This window comes from Larus michahellis, chromosome 6, assembly GCF_964199755.1.
Source record: "Larus michahellis chromosome 6, bLarMic1.1, whole genome shotgun sequence".
NCBI lineage: Eukaryota > Metazoa > Chordata > Aves > Charadriiformes > Laridae > Larus > Larus michahellis.
Window position 1 is genome coordinate 56,298,298 of NC_133901.1, and position 17,259 is coordinate 56,315,556.

Genomic DNA, 17,259 nt, shown 5'->3' on the forward strand with positions numbered 1-17,259 from the left:
ATTCTCTGGGTATTAAGGTTTTCCATCCTGCTCTGATGAGGGAGGCTGAAAATGACAGCAGGAAATAGCACAGCAGGAATCAATTCTTGTGTCACTGATAGGTGAGACTGGCAAGGACCCTTGTTACTTGGGGAAAGTTAAGTCATAATCCTACTTAAATGCTGCTATACAGGACAAATAATTGAATAGAGAGACTCTGCAGGTGTCTCAGCATGTTGGGCGCAATGGGATCATTCTTAGAGAATTCCAGAAAGTGAGGGACTTTGGGCCTTCAGCTGTCCCCTGCTGGCCAAGGGCCTGGGAACCGTGCAGAAGTGCTCCCTGCTGACACTGCCTGCAGAAGGAGCTGCCTTCCGCTTTCCTGCATCTGGACAAAAACACTAATTATAACAAGAAGCGCTGGGAAACAGCTGAGCCTGAAAAGGCTGTACGGAAGGGGTGTGAGAATAGTTTCACCTCTCAGAGCAAATACTACGGCAGAAGCGGTCAGCAATCTTAAAACTGCAACAGCAATCCTAAAAGCAAAACCTATACATGAGAGTATTCTTGAAAGATTAAGAAAGATCATGTGCCTAATTGGAAGCACTTTATATTTCATCAAGTGAACTAGAAGTGGCTAATCTTAATGATACGAATAAATGCCCTTGCTGAATTCAGAAACCAAATGTGACTTTATACATGCCTGGCAGTTCCAAACGCTCCCATGGCTGGCCACTTTCTGTTTGGAAATAAACCATATCATAAGCTTCTTGCACATTTACATTGAAGTAACAATTTCATATGCCCACCCAGAAATCTGTTGAGCTACTTAACTTTGAAAGTACCCCCTGTATAGTGAGATAGATTTTCTGTACCTTCTTTGATACTGGTTTGTATTCTTGAGGCATTGCTTTAGTTCTGCTGTTTAGCTTCACTTTAATAATCACAATGGTTATAGCTATCTGGTATAGATATTCTATAATCATACAGCCATGAAAATGATGCGCGTATATATCTGTAGGCATCTTGAAAATGAGCAGTTAATTTGCTTGAATCATGTTACCTCAGCCACAGTAAGCAACATCACTAATAGTTGGTAATCACTGAGTCCATCAGCAAGATCATGACTGCTGCATATCAATGGCTGAAAAAAGATAGACTTTAAGGTGCTGGCAGGTCATTGCAAGTAGGAGAGGAACACCATGTACAGTGGTAGTAATTTAGGTAAGCAGCAGTATTATGAAGATTCAATACCATGAAGATCCCTTACTGTGAAGTGTACATGCTACATCTAAGTTGTTGTAAGAACGCATCCTTCCTGACTGTTTTGTGTTGGAGAGACCAGCTGCTGATACTGCATGTGGCAGCGGCTCAAACAGAGGAAGCATTTCTGCCACTGGATGAAGTCATGTTTAGTTGTTTATGTCAGCAGATATCTTCATTCAAAGCATGAACCTCATCTGTGTTGGGTCACGGTGTGGTGAGTGTGGTTGAGGACTTCTAAGATGTGGTGGGAGATGTGTGTAGCATGGAGCGGCGACCTCCCTCCTGCTCTGTGGCGCTGTGCAGAGCGCTGCTTAGTGCTTTATAGCTAGGGCAGCTCTGAATTGTGAGAGCTACCTCTTGAAGGGGCAAAGACAAAGATTAGTACAGTACTAATCAATGCTTACCAGGGACGCAAAGAGCTTTAGAAATTTTCTTGGATTGGCTACAAAGAGGTTAAGGATATATGATTTAAGCATCTCCTTCCCCCCTCCCCTGCAATTTGGAAATTTGAAAGACAGTCTGTAAATATAATACTCCCTCCTCCACCCCCCAACATCCCTTGCCTTTCTGTGATGCTATTATATTTGTTAGTGTGCTTAAATGGTTTAATTAAAATCTTTTATCTTCCCATGCAATAAACAATGTCTTCTGTCGGTGCAACATGTCTGATGTTAATGATGCTCCTGGATGACAGATTGTTGTGGGGACAGCTACAAAGGTAAAGAGTAACTTAATTTCAGAAGTTTCATTTTCTTTCACTTTACCTATCATGATCTGAACAGATAATGCCAGTTAGAAAAGCAAAGGAAAAGGTGCTTTGAAAGTTTCTCATCTCCTTTGTTTTCATATGGAAATTTAACAATATAATGACCTATTTGTCAAGTGATGTATATCTATGTAGTACATGTTAAACTATTAGTTGTATTTCAGTAGGAAAAAGGAGATCTAGTTTTGGATACAGGACTCATATTAGTTAGGTTAAAGTTGTCAGTGTTCATGTGCATATATATTTCTCTGCAGAATATTGGTACATAAAAAATATAGTATTTGTGTGTTTTCTGCTTCTGTATTGCTGCTTGTAAACAAACATGTATTTATTTTGATTTCATGCTGGATCTGAGTACTTATTCAAGGTCCTGGGGGCCCCCAGTGTGTACCTCATTCCCTTCCCTCTCAGCACTATGAATCTTCAAAAATGTAGATATCAGTCTTTTCTCTCTGACACCTGACGTTAGGCAATGAAGTCCATATCTACATCTGAAGTTCTCAAAGCTTCTAAGTATTCAGACTGTATAATCCTGCTCTTAGTATGTTCTGCATTGATTTTATAGCTTTAGATACTGTTCAGGAATGGACATGAAACAGACTTCCTTTTGGCTTTTTCTTGAAGTGACCCGAGTTATTTGTGAACAAGGCAATTAAAAAGTGGGTTACAAAAAGGATGCCAAGTGTCATTGAAATGAGTGTTCTGCTATAATAAGAATATGTGACTCTTTTTTTAGGAAAAAACCTTGTTTCTACCAATTTTTAAAACTTAAATTACAGAAGTTAGCAAGTGTGGTTCTTGGAGAAATAGTAGGATATATATTTAAAATGTCTAAAAATAAATATCTTTGTTTCAAGGCTTTACAAGTCAATGACCCAACATCTTGTTGACAACCAAGATTAAACACTTACAAGAAATTCCAGATTTCCACTGAGATACAGACACTGTTTCCTTTCCTGGCAGTTCATGAAACATTAACATTTGAATTTCAGTCCGGTACCATTTGACCATTTTGGAGCAGTATATCTTTAAATCTATTAGCAAGCTTGTGCAGAGTTTAGAGTGGGAGGCAAAAGGAAAAGCAGCATGGTTTCTTTGAGAAAAGTTGAGCTTTGAAAGCTACTGAAAGCTTTGGAATGTTAAAAGACAGACCAGATGAGATACATTAATGGGCAAGAGCAAGAGAAGAGGTCAAATCTGTACACGCAAGAGTCCTTTCACATCCTAGTAATTTTTGAAGATTCACATGGCTTCAAAAATAAACTTATTCCAGCAATACAATACACATATTTGCAACCAGTTCTAATATTAGTCTGTCATTATAATGGTATCTGAAAGCCAGTGATATTTGTGCTAGCACAAAAGAGACTACTAGGCTAATTTTAAATTAGTCTCCCAACCCCAGTTGCCTTGTTTGTGGATGTAGTTTCTTTTTAGGGAAAAAGTCAATGTTGATTGACTTTTTCTCTCCCTTTCTCACCCTCCAACTGACTAATACTGAAATTTAACTTCCAATGAATATTTCCATTTTTGCTTACATGCCATTTGAAATGTTTTAATCAAGGTTTTAAACCAATTTATAGTGCAGGGCGACTGTCAGGTACTGTTGTCTACATGCAGAAGCAAACTAGAAATTGAATGAACATTGAACACTAATATAAAAATGACATGCTGCTCTCTAAATGACTTGGTGGATTTGTGAAAGTTAAGAGGCAATAATGGACAATGATCATATAATATAAACCAGCTATCCTTATGACTGGGTGCGTACATTTGTAAAATAGGAAAAGAATGAAAAAAGAGAAAAACATTCGAATTTTGATATGGGTCAATACATTAAATACCAAATGTTGACAAATTTTGCATGTGTATTAGAAGTTAATCCACCACCTTTTAAGGTTTTTAATGAGTTTCACATCCATGTCTTTTTTAAAATCTACTGGAAGTTTTGGAATGTTAAAAAAAACAGACGAGACACGTTAATGGGCAAAGAGCAAGAGGAGAGGTCAAAACTGTACATGCAAGTGTCCTTTCACATCCTAGTAATTTCTGAAGATTCACTTCAGCCCTTTTTTAAGTTACCACAAGCAAAACAAAGTAATTTTATTGGATAAAACCAGTCAATTTTGATTACCTAAATTTCCTTCATAGTTCAATAAATACTGTAAGTACTATTTTTCAGCATGGCTTTCCACACTCACTTTAGTGACTGCAGCTACTAGCAAGGATTATATCACTTCAATTATAGGATATTGTTAGCTATTTCTGGTGCAATTAAAATGTGAAAATATAAATAATCCCATCTCCTTAATAAATTGTTGGCCACAGAAGGGATGTTGTTGCTAAATCTATATTTTTATCTTCACTTATTTTTTTGCAATATTGGAGGGGAGGGAAGAACAGGTTTTAAACTTCAGACATGCAGACTTAGCAAACAAAATCCATTTAGAAATTTCTCCTTATAAATTAATGAAATAACCCATAATAGTGTGTACCTCCTACATAAATCTAAACAAAAATACTGTATTTCTACTCCAGGAAAATACAGCATTAAGTAATAAAATTCCATTTTCTTTTTCTTTAGTACTTTTTAGCTCTATTGCTTTTTATATGCAACTATAATTACCATGTACCATACCTACAAAGTATGACCAGACACCTTCTCAAGTCCTTAAAAGTATTATTTGTTTTTCCTCATTTTCTTGTATTTCATTGCTCACCAAGTAAGACCCTGGCATTTCCCTTTCTAACGTGTTTTTAAAATGAATACTGCTTCTGACTGTTATCTGTATGTGGGGGAGTGAATCTGCAGCTCATTCAGGTGTGTATGTGAGCACGCACACGTTCAGATGATGGATGCTGGGATAGTTGTTGACCACATCATCTTGACTGATGGCCAAGCTTATGTGAAGTGTCTGTGGATCTGGGTACCATTTAGCATGACAAAAGTGGCTCTATTTGCTTCTAGCTGATGAAAATTCATATCCAAGATTTCATGAATATGGGTTACTTCACACTGGAGCTCAACAAAGGCAAAATCATATTCAAGAAATTCTTGGCCTTGGGAACATATTTCACATTACATTGTGGAAATCCGGCTATTGTCTGCAAATGTCAGATTATACCCATTTTATCTGTGCTGCCCAAATGGATATTTCTCTGATTTGGAACCAACATGGTGGTTTGTGTTATGATGAAAAACATAGGAAAACATAAACAAAATCTCCTATGACCTAATTGTTGAGTTCCTCAGTTTCGTATGCTCCTGAATTTATTCATGAGCACAGTCACGAAAATCCTTCAAGACCCAACAGAAAATGTAGTGCTACACTGTAAAGTTCAAGAATACTTAATTGGACAGGGAAAAGGAAGAAATGATAACACCATAAATAATGCATGGTACAGGTTTAAAAAAGACTGAAATTTTGTTAGTAGACGACTTTCTGTTGGGAAAGTGTATATACTGTGACCAAATATAACCCCAGGCTTTGGGGACGATACCCTCATTCTTACGGATTTTATTTGCTTTTCTTCCTATTGCCTCTTTAAAATTCAGCGCTGTGTTTGTACAGATGTATTTCAGATACTCTGTGAACCACCTGAATCAAAAGTATTCAGGTAAAAGGTTGAATTTCTGAGTTTTTTTCTGTTCCAGTGAAGAGTCTTCACTTAACAACATGATGCTGGCACATATAGACATTTCTCTAATCTGTATTTTATATAGTACAGGACCTAGACAATCTAATGCACAAATGAAGCGTCGCATTTCCCCCTTCACAGAGAACTAGGGATTCAGGGCAAATGTCAACATTTTCCTTGGGTAGTTCTGAGCAAGTGAAATAGATTGTCAGCTATAAATATCAAATATACACTTGTAATCTAGTGCCTCTATATTTTTTTTTTGTTTAAAAAAAAAATTATACAACCTGTATAGTTATTTGTTTCTCTCTTATCCTACAATCAGATGGTTAAGTACCCTGCCTACTATTATTATGCTGATCAGATTTTTTTTTTTTAGTATTCTGGGACTTTTTAAGTACCTTTAATGGAAAATCAAGTTTTTACTCTATTAGGGTCATACCATCACAGATAACTGTGGGCATTTGTATGGTTTTTATAGTTCTCAATCTTACGCTTTTCAAGGACTATGTTGCAATGAATGCAGACAGTAACACTTTTAAAAAAAAAAATGTAGATTGCATTGAAGTAGCAAAGGCGAAAATAGTTAAACTGTTAAGTGAAGAAGCCCAGCTGCACAGGAACAGTGGAGGAAATAAAAGCACAGTGGCAAAATAAAAACCAAGTATCCTACAAGTAGAAGCTGTACTTCTGCATTTGCCACACTAATCTGAATTTTGGGTATTTACCCTTCAGTATTCCAGAGGCCTAAAATACACGAAATGATTGAAATTCTTATTCTTCTAAGCACTGGTTTTGTGGGACCTCTGGGAATTCTAATTTCTTTCCAGCACGCCTCTTTCTGAGTGCCAGTGTGTGATGTGGTTTTCCAGCAGTGCAACCCAAACTTGAAGCCAGATTCCCTAATGTTAAAGTCTGTGTTTATGCACAGAATTGGCACTGGGAAAACTCACTAATGAAAGATCTCTGCAATTGCATTTGGGTTTTTTGTTCTTGTTGTGTTTTGTTTGTTGTTTTTTTTTTTTCCCGTAATGTGAGCAAATTCCATGAGTTCTTAGATATGGAAAGACTGATAAATATTTAATAGTGTCCTCTGAGCCAGTCTAGGAATGGCTGCAAGCTTTCATTGCTCTTAGCAGTCTGTTGGTAACTGACAGGTTGTGCAAGCCATCTGCTGATCATTTTAAATTAAAGACAACATTACAGTGAAATTTAGCAGTCGCTACATTTGTAGCAATCTACAGGTTTGCTGTTCCTGTTTTGTTTGCTTCTCCCCCAAGCATCACGCTTATACTGAGCAGATGGCATCGTGTAAAAGAAAACAGGATGGCTCCATTTTACTAAGGGAAACCCCCTGACACTTGGTAACTGGGTCTTTATCTGCCTCTATGTTTCTTTTTTCTATAAATTTGCATTGCAGACTTCATGGATTTTCATTTCAGCTGTGTTAAGCCTTTTAATGCAGCCATAGCAGCTCAGTCAGCATTAGCAAAATTTGCTCAGGTTGTCGTTGGTTATATCTAGCTCTTAGGCTACTAGTGCATCTATGAAAAATTTACCAGCAGAGTCATCCTGGCATAATCATCCTCATGTAACACCCCTGTGGCTGTCGTGTTGGGAATAACAGTGTACTCCTTGCTTTAGTTCATGTCACTTTACATTTAGGAGCTTTGTAGTAGCAGTATCCAGACAGGTTTAGAAGTTGTTTCAACAAAAGTATACTTCTTTCTCTGGTCTCTTGTGAAATTAAAGCTGCTTTAATGTATTTATTTTTTTAATAATTATTTCTAGCTATCTTTCACTTCTGCAATCGGATCTCTGATTAGTTCTGCTTTGATTCATTAGGAATAGCAGTTTGAAATGTATCTCCTTGGAAATTTATCTAACTCTGGCACTAGCATCACCCACTGGCCCAAGTGGCATGTTAATATCTGTGGCCTTTCCAGGTCCCCTCTGTTTGGAATAGAAACTTACGCTAAAGCCAGCGATGTTATTTAATGCAATCCTGTATTTACACAGACAATTGATGAAATCTGCCCTTCCTGAACCCAGTGGGAATAAACAACTTAAAACTTCAGACTCTCCCTGGCCTGTTCCCAAGGAGCCCTTCCTCCCTGCTATATTGTCTGGTTCTCGCAGTATTTCCCTTCTTTTCTTTTTTTTTTTTTTCAGTGGAATTGTATATATTCACCTTTCCAAACCAACAGAGCCCTAAGAGTTCCCCCTATCTTAAAAAAAACTCCTTTACAACATTGATTTTTAACCTCGTTCATGCTTTCTCATGAGAATAAATAATATTCAGCTGGTTTTAGTCTTTGCTGCAGAAAGAAGTATTTTCCTAGAAACCTTCAGAAATATCTTCCAGGCTCAGAGCACCATGGTCCCCCTCATCGAGACAGTTAAATCAGTGCGAGTGCATTATCCTTGGGAACTTCTGGTTTAATTATATTGAGATTGTGTCTACTTTAACTTTATTGTCAACTTTTCATTTTCATGATGGTAAGGAATGATAGAGTTTCAAGTTTAATCTGGTCAGCGAGGTCCTCACATGTGTAACTTAATGTCCTCACTGCTGTTCTTCTGTTATGTGATTACTAGATTTACGCTATTTCCTTTTGTTATTTTTTTTTAAAAGTACTAACTAGGAAAACTCTATGGCAACTATAAATTGATGTTGTAAGAGTAAATTTTCTTAGAAATTAAAAATTCTAATAATAAAAAAGATTTCCAAGAAAGGAATTGGACCCAAAAAAAGGACATAAATTCTTTACTGTTTTGCTCATTGTATTAAAGATGTATATAGACGTGAGACCAGCAAAATCAAATGGGCTTACTAGGCTTTCCCTTTCTATGGACATACTTGTTGCCTTCTGATCTATTTTTGGCTTTGCTTTTGCTTCTCTTGTACCTGCAATTTTGATGTAACATGCCCTTTCACAGAACCAGCACAGGCTCTGTTGTTGGTAAAATGGCTTGCATACGTTAACTGCTGTAGATGTACAGAAGCAGCAAAAGAGATAGTCCTTCTTTTTTAATTCTCTAGTCTCTTTCAGTCATTTTGGGTTGATAGGAAACAATATTTACAGATGGAAATGCTACTTGCAAATTGATTAGTGTTCCCACCAGTAAGTTGAGGTTTTTGTCATTCAAAAAAAAAAAAAAAAAAAAAAAATTTAACTTTTAAAAGACAAGTGTTCCTGCAAAACATGCATTCTTGATCTTTATTTTCTTCCACTCTGCCAGAAGGGTAGACTACCCATCTTATAAATGTGGCTTTCGTATAAATGTGTCTAAATTTGTTTCTCTGAGAAATTCTCACTGTTTGTTCCAGTTTAGTTCTTTGTTAATAGAAAAGCATGGAGTATAACTTCCTCAAATGCTCTACAAGACACACTAATGCTTTCCAACTGCTCTATATCTTGAGTGACATTCAAACACAGACATAACTGTCTATAACTGTCTAGTTTGGTAGCTTTGCATTGCTGGAGCTGCAGCTATTGGTATGTAATGACAAATTTGGTCAACTCTTACATATGTGTATGTCTGTATAAGTACTTTTAATAAGAAAAGTACATATTGGGAGAAGAGAAAAACTGCTTTCTTCTCTGCTTGAGATATTTTGCTGACTTCCTGTGAGACTTGCTCACTGAAACTTATAATTACTTCATTAAATAATCTTTATGTAACTTACAATATGCCTTTGCCTCCCGATGTGTGGTTTTTTTTTCTGTCTCTTTTTGTAAGATCAGTCTTGTACAGAAGATAAACAATGAAAAAATGAACTTGGCATTTTAGTATCAGCCTCCCACGTTCACCTCCCTCTTCAAGCATAAAATAGAGTGGAGAATTAGGAATTTATATCCCCATATTGGAAACACCTAATATGAAAACAGAAGTACTAAACTGTGATTTTTGGGGATTCTAGAAGATTTCTGAAATGGTTAGCAGCTAGTATTTAACAATGGGAGAGTGATTATAGTTTCTGTCTAGATTTTAAAAAATCACTAATGATGTTAGGCATTAGTGTTGTGAAGTTCCAACTTGCATGCATTGTAAAAGCCCCTGATTTTCAGGAAGGAAGGAGTACAAAAGATGAAGATTCTTCAAATCACAAATTGTCTCTGAAGACGATTTCCTAAAATGATCTCATGGGGAGTGCATTTATATAACCGGGATGTTTGAATAAAGCAGAAGCAGGAGGAAGTTCAAAATTGGAAAGCCTGAGACCATGTGGAGTTTTTCTATTTTTCAGCTCAGGGCTTACAAAGTTAATGTTGGAAAGTATGACACAATGGCTTAAAAATTTCCACAACTTCTCTCATTCTTTTTCATGTCTCTTGAATTTCAAAGGTCCACAAAACTTGAAGGATACTTTTAATAACACTTAAAATTATCAGTAAACTTTAAGAACAAAGAATTCTGCATAAAAAAATATTCCTTTAATCTATATTTAATGTAATTATGAATAATTTGACATTTAGAATTTGATTGGGTTGTTCTGTGCCAGAGCTTAAAGACGAGAAAGCAGACAAGCACTTCCCATCATTCACAGCTACTGCATAAACCAAACAAATTTATGTTCAAATCATTTCTGGCAGCAGCATTTGGAATAAGAATAGAAATGTTCTTCTGTCACAGAAAAAATTAGAGGCCTCTTCTGCAAATTAATACTTTTGCACTGGTTCAGGATTTCTTACTATAGGATTACATTTCTAGATCATGGCATTAGACTGTTTTATTAAGTTGCTTTTGAGATATTTGAAAGTACTTAGCAGGAAAATAATTCAAACTGATTGGATACAAATTCAGTTTCTAATGGGAATCTGGTCATAATGATGTTTGCCTTTGTATCCTAGTCTAATCTTTTCTTTTGAGTGTTTTCTTTACTAATATAAAAATATTTTGAAATTAATAAATTGATAGCTAAAATCACCCGTATTCTTATGTGTCAGATAATGATGCATATCTTCACAGTGCCCTAGATTTCACAATTTATATCTACATAACCTATCTTCATATTTATCTTTTGTTTCTGAAGCATAAGGATAAATATGCAATTTTTGCTTTTACGTTACAGATGCCTTATGCTTTATTGAAGATACATGAATATGTAATGCCCTTGTACCTTACTACTTAATTGAAGATGACTGATAAGCAGCAGATGCGCTAAGCCATAAAATATCTCCCTTTTAGCCCTAGTCTCTTTAAGGTCACTCTTTGATTCTAGTTACTTTATATGTTTAACAACATTTGCCTCCTTTCTATGGTATGTTCTTATCACTTTCCTCTTTTCGAAATGACTGTAAGTACCTATAATTCTGCTTTTAGAAACAGTTTCCTATTTGGTTGGAAACAGCAAGAAACAGAACTGAACCCCTCCCTACTTGATGGCAGATGATGTTCAAGGTGACAATAGAAGCTGTTGCTAAAGGTCCCTTTGCTGGCAGCCCCCTGTGTCACTGCAAGAACTGCCAAGGGGCAAAGATTTCACTTCTCTGCTCTTTGTTACATTTTCTGCCCTCCATTTTAATGCTTTGCATCCATCTCCCCTGAGGAGAAACTATTTTCACTTCTGAGGAACTTTCATTTTAAACAGCTTTATTTTAACAGTGTTTTCAAAGCCTGTAAAGCACTTGTTACAGGGGTAGGTGCCGCGACCGCTTGTCTTTGCACAAGAGTTCAAGCCCTTAAAGTGCTTGGCTCCTACCACTGCCTAGGCTCTTCATCGAGAAAGTGAGCCCAGAGCCTTTAGAAATACCTGGAAACGAAGGTGCTTCTGGAAAAATACCTTTTGTATCTGAGGCAGCTGCTTCTGATGGGGAACCTCTACAGCTGAGAAGGATGGAAATGAGGAAAGCCCACAGGACTGCAAATCAATGAGAAATATCAGCAGGAGAAATTTCCTTTCATGAACAATAGGACCTAATTGAGGAGGAAAGGGAAGGAGGACCCTGGCTAAAAGCCAAGCACTAGGTGTTGGAAGGCACCTAAGGCAAGGATGTGTGAAGGGGAGGGGGCACAGCTCAGCCCCTGCAAAGTGTATTGGGGAAAGGAGAGGGGGTGTGTGTCAGATGGTAGATAAATGTGAGTAGGAGAACGGAATGTCAGTGGAATAGAAATTGCACAAAAAAGGGCATTAAGTTAATGCAGTTACATGGCTTGATAATGTTTTGCAGCTGAAAATACGTGTTTTTGTAACATTACTTTTCTGTGGTGAACAATTTTTGGGTTTTGCCACGGGAACCTTGTGTGCTTGCAAAAGGCCTATACCACTTCTCACACAAAAGTGGGTGTGAGAGTTTAGGGTACTCTAAAATGCAGGTATTGAGGTTTTGTGTGATTGTAAAAAAAAAAAAAAAAAAAAAAAAAAAAAAAAAAAAAATTTTTGGCCTTTTGAGATAAGCGATATACTATTAAACCCTGGCTATGGAATTGTGGCCTTTAACTGTCAACAGCCAGCCCAAGAGGGTGACTCAAGGGTAACTGCAACTTGCATCATGTTTCTCTGGACCTCACCCACAGGCAAGCTTTCTGTGCTGGCTTGATACCTGGGGAAGACACTGCAAGAGTTTTCTGACCCTTTCACAGAGGAATGGAGTTATATAGGAGTACTTAGCAAGCTTCTTATTTCTGTTTATTTTCTAATTTCTGCTGTTTAATTTTCTTATTTGTGTTGTTTTTGTAGGACCTAGAAAACATTTATTTTCCTCTGTAAACTCAAGGCATTCGTGGTCCAAACTTTGTTTGTAAAACTGAGTATACAGGGATGGATGTCAGATCCAACTGAACAGAACCTGATCCTGGTTAGCTCTTTCCTAGCAGATTCCCAAGCAGCCAAAACCAATTTTAATCTGTCCTTCCACCCAGTCCCCTACTCCATGCTGCTAAATACCACTCGCAGTATCAGGAAACGCTCTCTTAGCTGAAACCTGGGAAGTCATTTAGGTCTGTGGGACTCTGCAGCACTCACATAGTAACAGAGGAGCTCTAGGTGTGGTGTGTTTTGTTGTTGTCACTAGAGAAAGGAGATGTGGTTCCTGTCCCCTCCTGTCTGCTGCTTCTGCATTGCAGGGATGGGAAGGAGCATCCAAGTGAGACGATGGTTGCTTTTTCTCAGTAGCGGTACTGACATAAATGGATGTCAAAGTACAGCCTCGGTGAGTTGAACCTGGCAAGCTCTGGCAGTGTTTTGTGCTGGCAGGGAGGCACAAATCTCCCACAGGAAAACATGGGTTCCATTCTCTAAATATTACTGAAAAAAATCCCACTAGAATATTGCTGAAAAAAATGAGACTGGCTTTCTCCAAGGCACTCATATTCCAGCCATGCGATTCAAAACACATTTTGAAATAGCAAGAAAGAGCAGAAATATACAAAAGTTGTTCACAATCGATGTCTGACCATTTTGTTATGTTTGAGATTTCTTTTAGTAAATTTCTATATACAAATCCAATAAGAAAGTCTACCTTTTTTCAGTTCTGAAGCTCAAGTCAAAATTCACTGTTTTTTATATATTTTTCAATCTGTCACTGGGAATTCAAAACAGAATTTAGATAAAAACACATCAAACAAGCAACCTACTCTTAGAGGCAACTGAAAAGCAGAGTACAGTGTAGCAAGTTCAGACGTTAAAAAGCAAGAGAATATAATATGCTCTGTGCAACGCAGCTGTGGCTAAATGCTGATTTGCACATTAGGACTAGATTAGCATCATTCAGATGTGACCTGCATATTGAATAACTATCACAAGTCTATACTATTGATAAAAAATGAAACTGCATGGTAACTTCAGATCTAATATACCACCCTTTTGTGTTCTTAGATTCCACAGAAGTGTAAAGGAAGAGCTATTACTTACAAATTTTTATAAAATGCATGTAATTTTGTTTCCTATAAAAGATAATTTTGATAGTATGTTTATAAAACAGAATATAATATTGCTATAAAAGTGATTCTCTTTTAGCCACTCAAAGATGAGAAATATTCAAAGAAACGACCATATAAATGTTGATTACTCTATTTCTATTCTGAAACCAGCCAAAGTTGATTTCAGGTGTTGTGGCCAACTTATACTTATTATGTGGCTACAGTGCCTGCATGACTCAACTTTGAACATTTTAAACTTCAAAAAGATTTTAGTATTGATAAATGCCTCTGATTAACTTTCATACGAAATGCAATTTACGTTTGATATGAAGGATGCGTTGTGCAGGAAGACCCCCGAAGAAGTTTTCTGTTACTAAAGTAATGACCTTCAGGATAATTATTTTCTGCGGCATTTCCCCAAATTCTGACAATATTCTTTCTTTGGAAAAATTAAAAAGATGAGTGTCCTCACTGAAACCTCACAGGAAACAGCGGCACATCTGCTGTGTTGGTGGTTATATGCTGAGATAAATGTGCAGTGTGCTGCCTACGATGTTGCTTTCCAGGAAACATACCTTCCAGCGAGGCCCACCAGCGGGCCAGCACGCTGCCTGCCCCAGAGGGATGTCACCTCTCTGAACTTTGGCGTATCTCACTAAAACAAAAAAGCTGTGCTCCATATGCACCAAGTCGGTGCCATGGCAGGAAAGCAGAGGTTTGGGGCGGGCTGGAGCAATTTTATGGTGAGAAGGACAGACCTGCATTTAAATATCTGTCTGACCTCAGGCAGACACAGGGAAATGCTGCGCATGTGTCACAAGGGTTCTACACATGTGCTTAGTGTCTCTACGCACACATGCGTAGGGGTAAACTTGTACTTGCTTTTTATAAATTATTAGTATGTGAAGGTAAACCCGCCACTCCTATCTAGTAGATGGCATCAGGCTTGCTCAAGTGTGTTCTGGTTTGGAGCTTGTTTTGTTTTGTTTTTCTCATTGCTGTCTAGTGATAGATGGCCAGCTTTTCCCTAGTGACTTTTAGCTCAATGTCCAAAGGTGATACTGAACTTCTGTTAAGATTTTGCAGAGTGTAGTGAAGTAAATCATATATGCCCCTTATAAATAAACTGAGGTGCAAAACCTAAGGTTCCTGCCAAAGGTAATAAACAGACACAATAAGAGAATCAGGATTTTGGAATTTTGGATTTCCAGACACCTCTACACAAACCAGTAGGTCTAGTTAGGGAATCGTGCTTTAAGTGGTGTAGACAGAAACTCAGATTTTCTGAGTGGAAGTGTGTACCTTAGCCATCTGGTTACTCCAACAGACATTGTTAAGGTGGATCTACTCAGGGTATGTTTTCTAAATCAGACACCTTGTAACAGAGAAGGAACTTTTCATTCCTGGAATAGTATTGATTTCTTGTATACTAAGCTAAGAGCTTGGAATAAAAAAGTGGGCTATTGATGTAATTACTTTCAAGTTAGTGTATATATTAGCTTGTACATAGGAGAACAGCATCTTATAGTTACTCAAATATTGCTATTAATGATAACAAAATATAGGTTCTTGAATCGCTATTTTTTTAGTACTGTCATAATTAATTCTGTTTCAAGCATACCTTATTACAGATTTATCACGTTGACAATGCTACTGAACAATTCAATTAAAGAACACATGAAAGCTGTAGGAAGGTTACAACTGGTCTGTGAGACCTGTCTCATTTTCTCTGTAACGCCATCAAAAATGGATGTTGCTCACTGTATCACACGTATACTGCCATGTTTTCTGCAATGCAAAATAATCTTAAAAGATGTGTTAAAGAGAATACGTAGTCTGGAGAACATGCTAGCAAATGCTTTCATTTTTAATCATACTGCTTTTGTATCACAGACCATCACCGAAGATCACCCATTGTTCCCCTTGCTTTTTTCACTTGTGTTTTGATTAGGTTACCACTGATGTCTGAAAATATTTCTCATATCCTTTTCCACTGCTGCTGAACAGTTTTACTTGCTGCAGGCACAAGAAGCCAACGCATCTATCCTTAGCTTTAAGTTCACTCCCTCCCGTCCAGCAATGAAGATTACAGCACCTTTAGCGATTCAATTTATAATGCATGAATGGGACAGGAATCAGTCTGTATTTGACAGCTTTGTTAGCCTTACTATGCTAGCGTGAATTGTTAGTAAAACCCAATTTTACTCTGTGGCCATGCAGTTTTAAATGAAGTGAAGCTGCATGCACCTGAGTAGCTGTGCTCTAATGAATCACTTTGCAGAATGGGAGCCATTGTTAACACAAACAGCGATACAACCCCTGATGTATCCAGGAGACAGCTTTGTTGAGCAATGAAGCCAAGCAAACATAATTTCAATGCAGTGCATAAATACATGATAACAATTATTTTAATTTTAAAATAGATCTTAAAGGTCTTTAACTTCAATAGCCACAGAAATGGAATTAGTGGAATTCCTCAGAAGAGGAATCACCCCATTTCAAGATGATATTTTATTCCTCTCCTCTATTTAGTTGCAATCAATTAGCCACACTCTTATGCAAAAAATTCTACAGAGGTCAACAAAGGAAGTTAGAAGATCATATAGTTTTTCAGGCATTGTTCCTGGTATCTGTAAATTCTTATTCTAAAACTCACGTAGAATTCTGTACTAGTAAATGATCTTAATCATGCAAGTTTTATGAAAAAGCTTGTACATAAACAATGGCTTTAAAATATATATTTTCTTTAAAAAACCCCAAACCCCTCTAGGTCATATTTCCTGAGACATTCCCTGCCACAGTTGTGTGCTAATGGCTGATTCTACATATCTCTACTTTCTCTGAAGGGGGAGAAGTGCTGGCTGAGATTTCTGTTGTGCAGCAGGGTTCCTTGAGTCAGAGATGTAAATCAACCCATTAAAATGGGAAATCACAGAAACTGATGAAGTGTGTATGAAGAAAGACAATGTCAGATTATTTCCTGGCACTGTAAGGAATACAAGTTTCATGCTGAAATATGCTTGAATGATAGCTCTTATGAAATACTTGCTTACCAAGAAATGAGATCCATTCATGCCCAGTTTTTCTACAACCACAGCAGATTCAGGCATTCCAAACTAAGGTAAGAAAAACCAGAATTATTACAATTGTATGAAACTTGACATTTATGAACATGCTCAAATACTTGGGGTTGTAGAAATCTTTATACCATTTGACATGGATAATTAGAAAAAGAATATTGGACAGAATAGCAGTAATGATAAGAAATAGGCAGTGACTTCCACATAAGAGATGAAACACGGTATTACCTTTTTCTTAGGAAGACAGATTACAGGGGATAAGGGCTGATAAAATTGTGAATGGAGTAGACAAGAAGAAATTATGAAGCATCAAATGTAACTTTAATGGAACAAGGAGCCCAACAGAAATACACTGTGGAACTTTAATTGCTATGAGATGAAAGGAGGCCAGCATTAGAAATGGGTTAAAAGGGAGCTTGTGACAAAAGTCCATCAGTAGCCGTGCAGTCACCTCAGGAAGTGGTTATATCACTGACTCCTGGAAAATTAAGGCTATATAAGAGAAAGCTCTGTTGTTACATGGCTGTTTACCAACCCTCTGCACACACAGGCTGCTGCTTGGCTTCAGCAGCAGATGTTTGGGCTAAGTGTGTCTTGCGCTTCCCATGACAAATGGGCATTTCTGGAAAGAATTCAGGTTCAGAAACAGGATTTCTTTTCTGT

At 37.3% G+C, this 17,259-nt stretch overlaps 1 protein-coding gene across 3 annotated transcripts in view; it reads right to left on the minus strand.

Annotated features, from left to right (window-relative positions):
* BLNK (B cell linker) overlaps positions 1 to 17,259 on the minus strand; it is a 108,368-nt gene that overhangs the window by 82,877 nt on the left and 8,232 nt on the right. For all 3 annotated transcript variants that reach the window (XM_074590275.1, XM_074590277.1, XM_074590276.1), the window contains one exon: positions 16,570 to 16,632. In XM_074590275.1, coding sequence (XP_074446376.1) covers positions 16,570 to 16,632 — 63 coding nt within the window. The remainder of the gene's footprint in view (positions 1 to 16,569; positions 16,633 to 17,259) is intronic.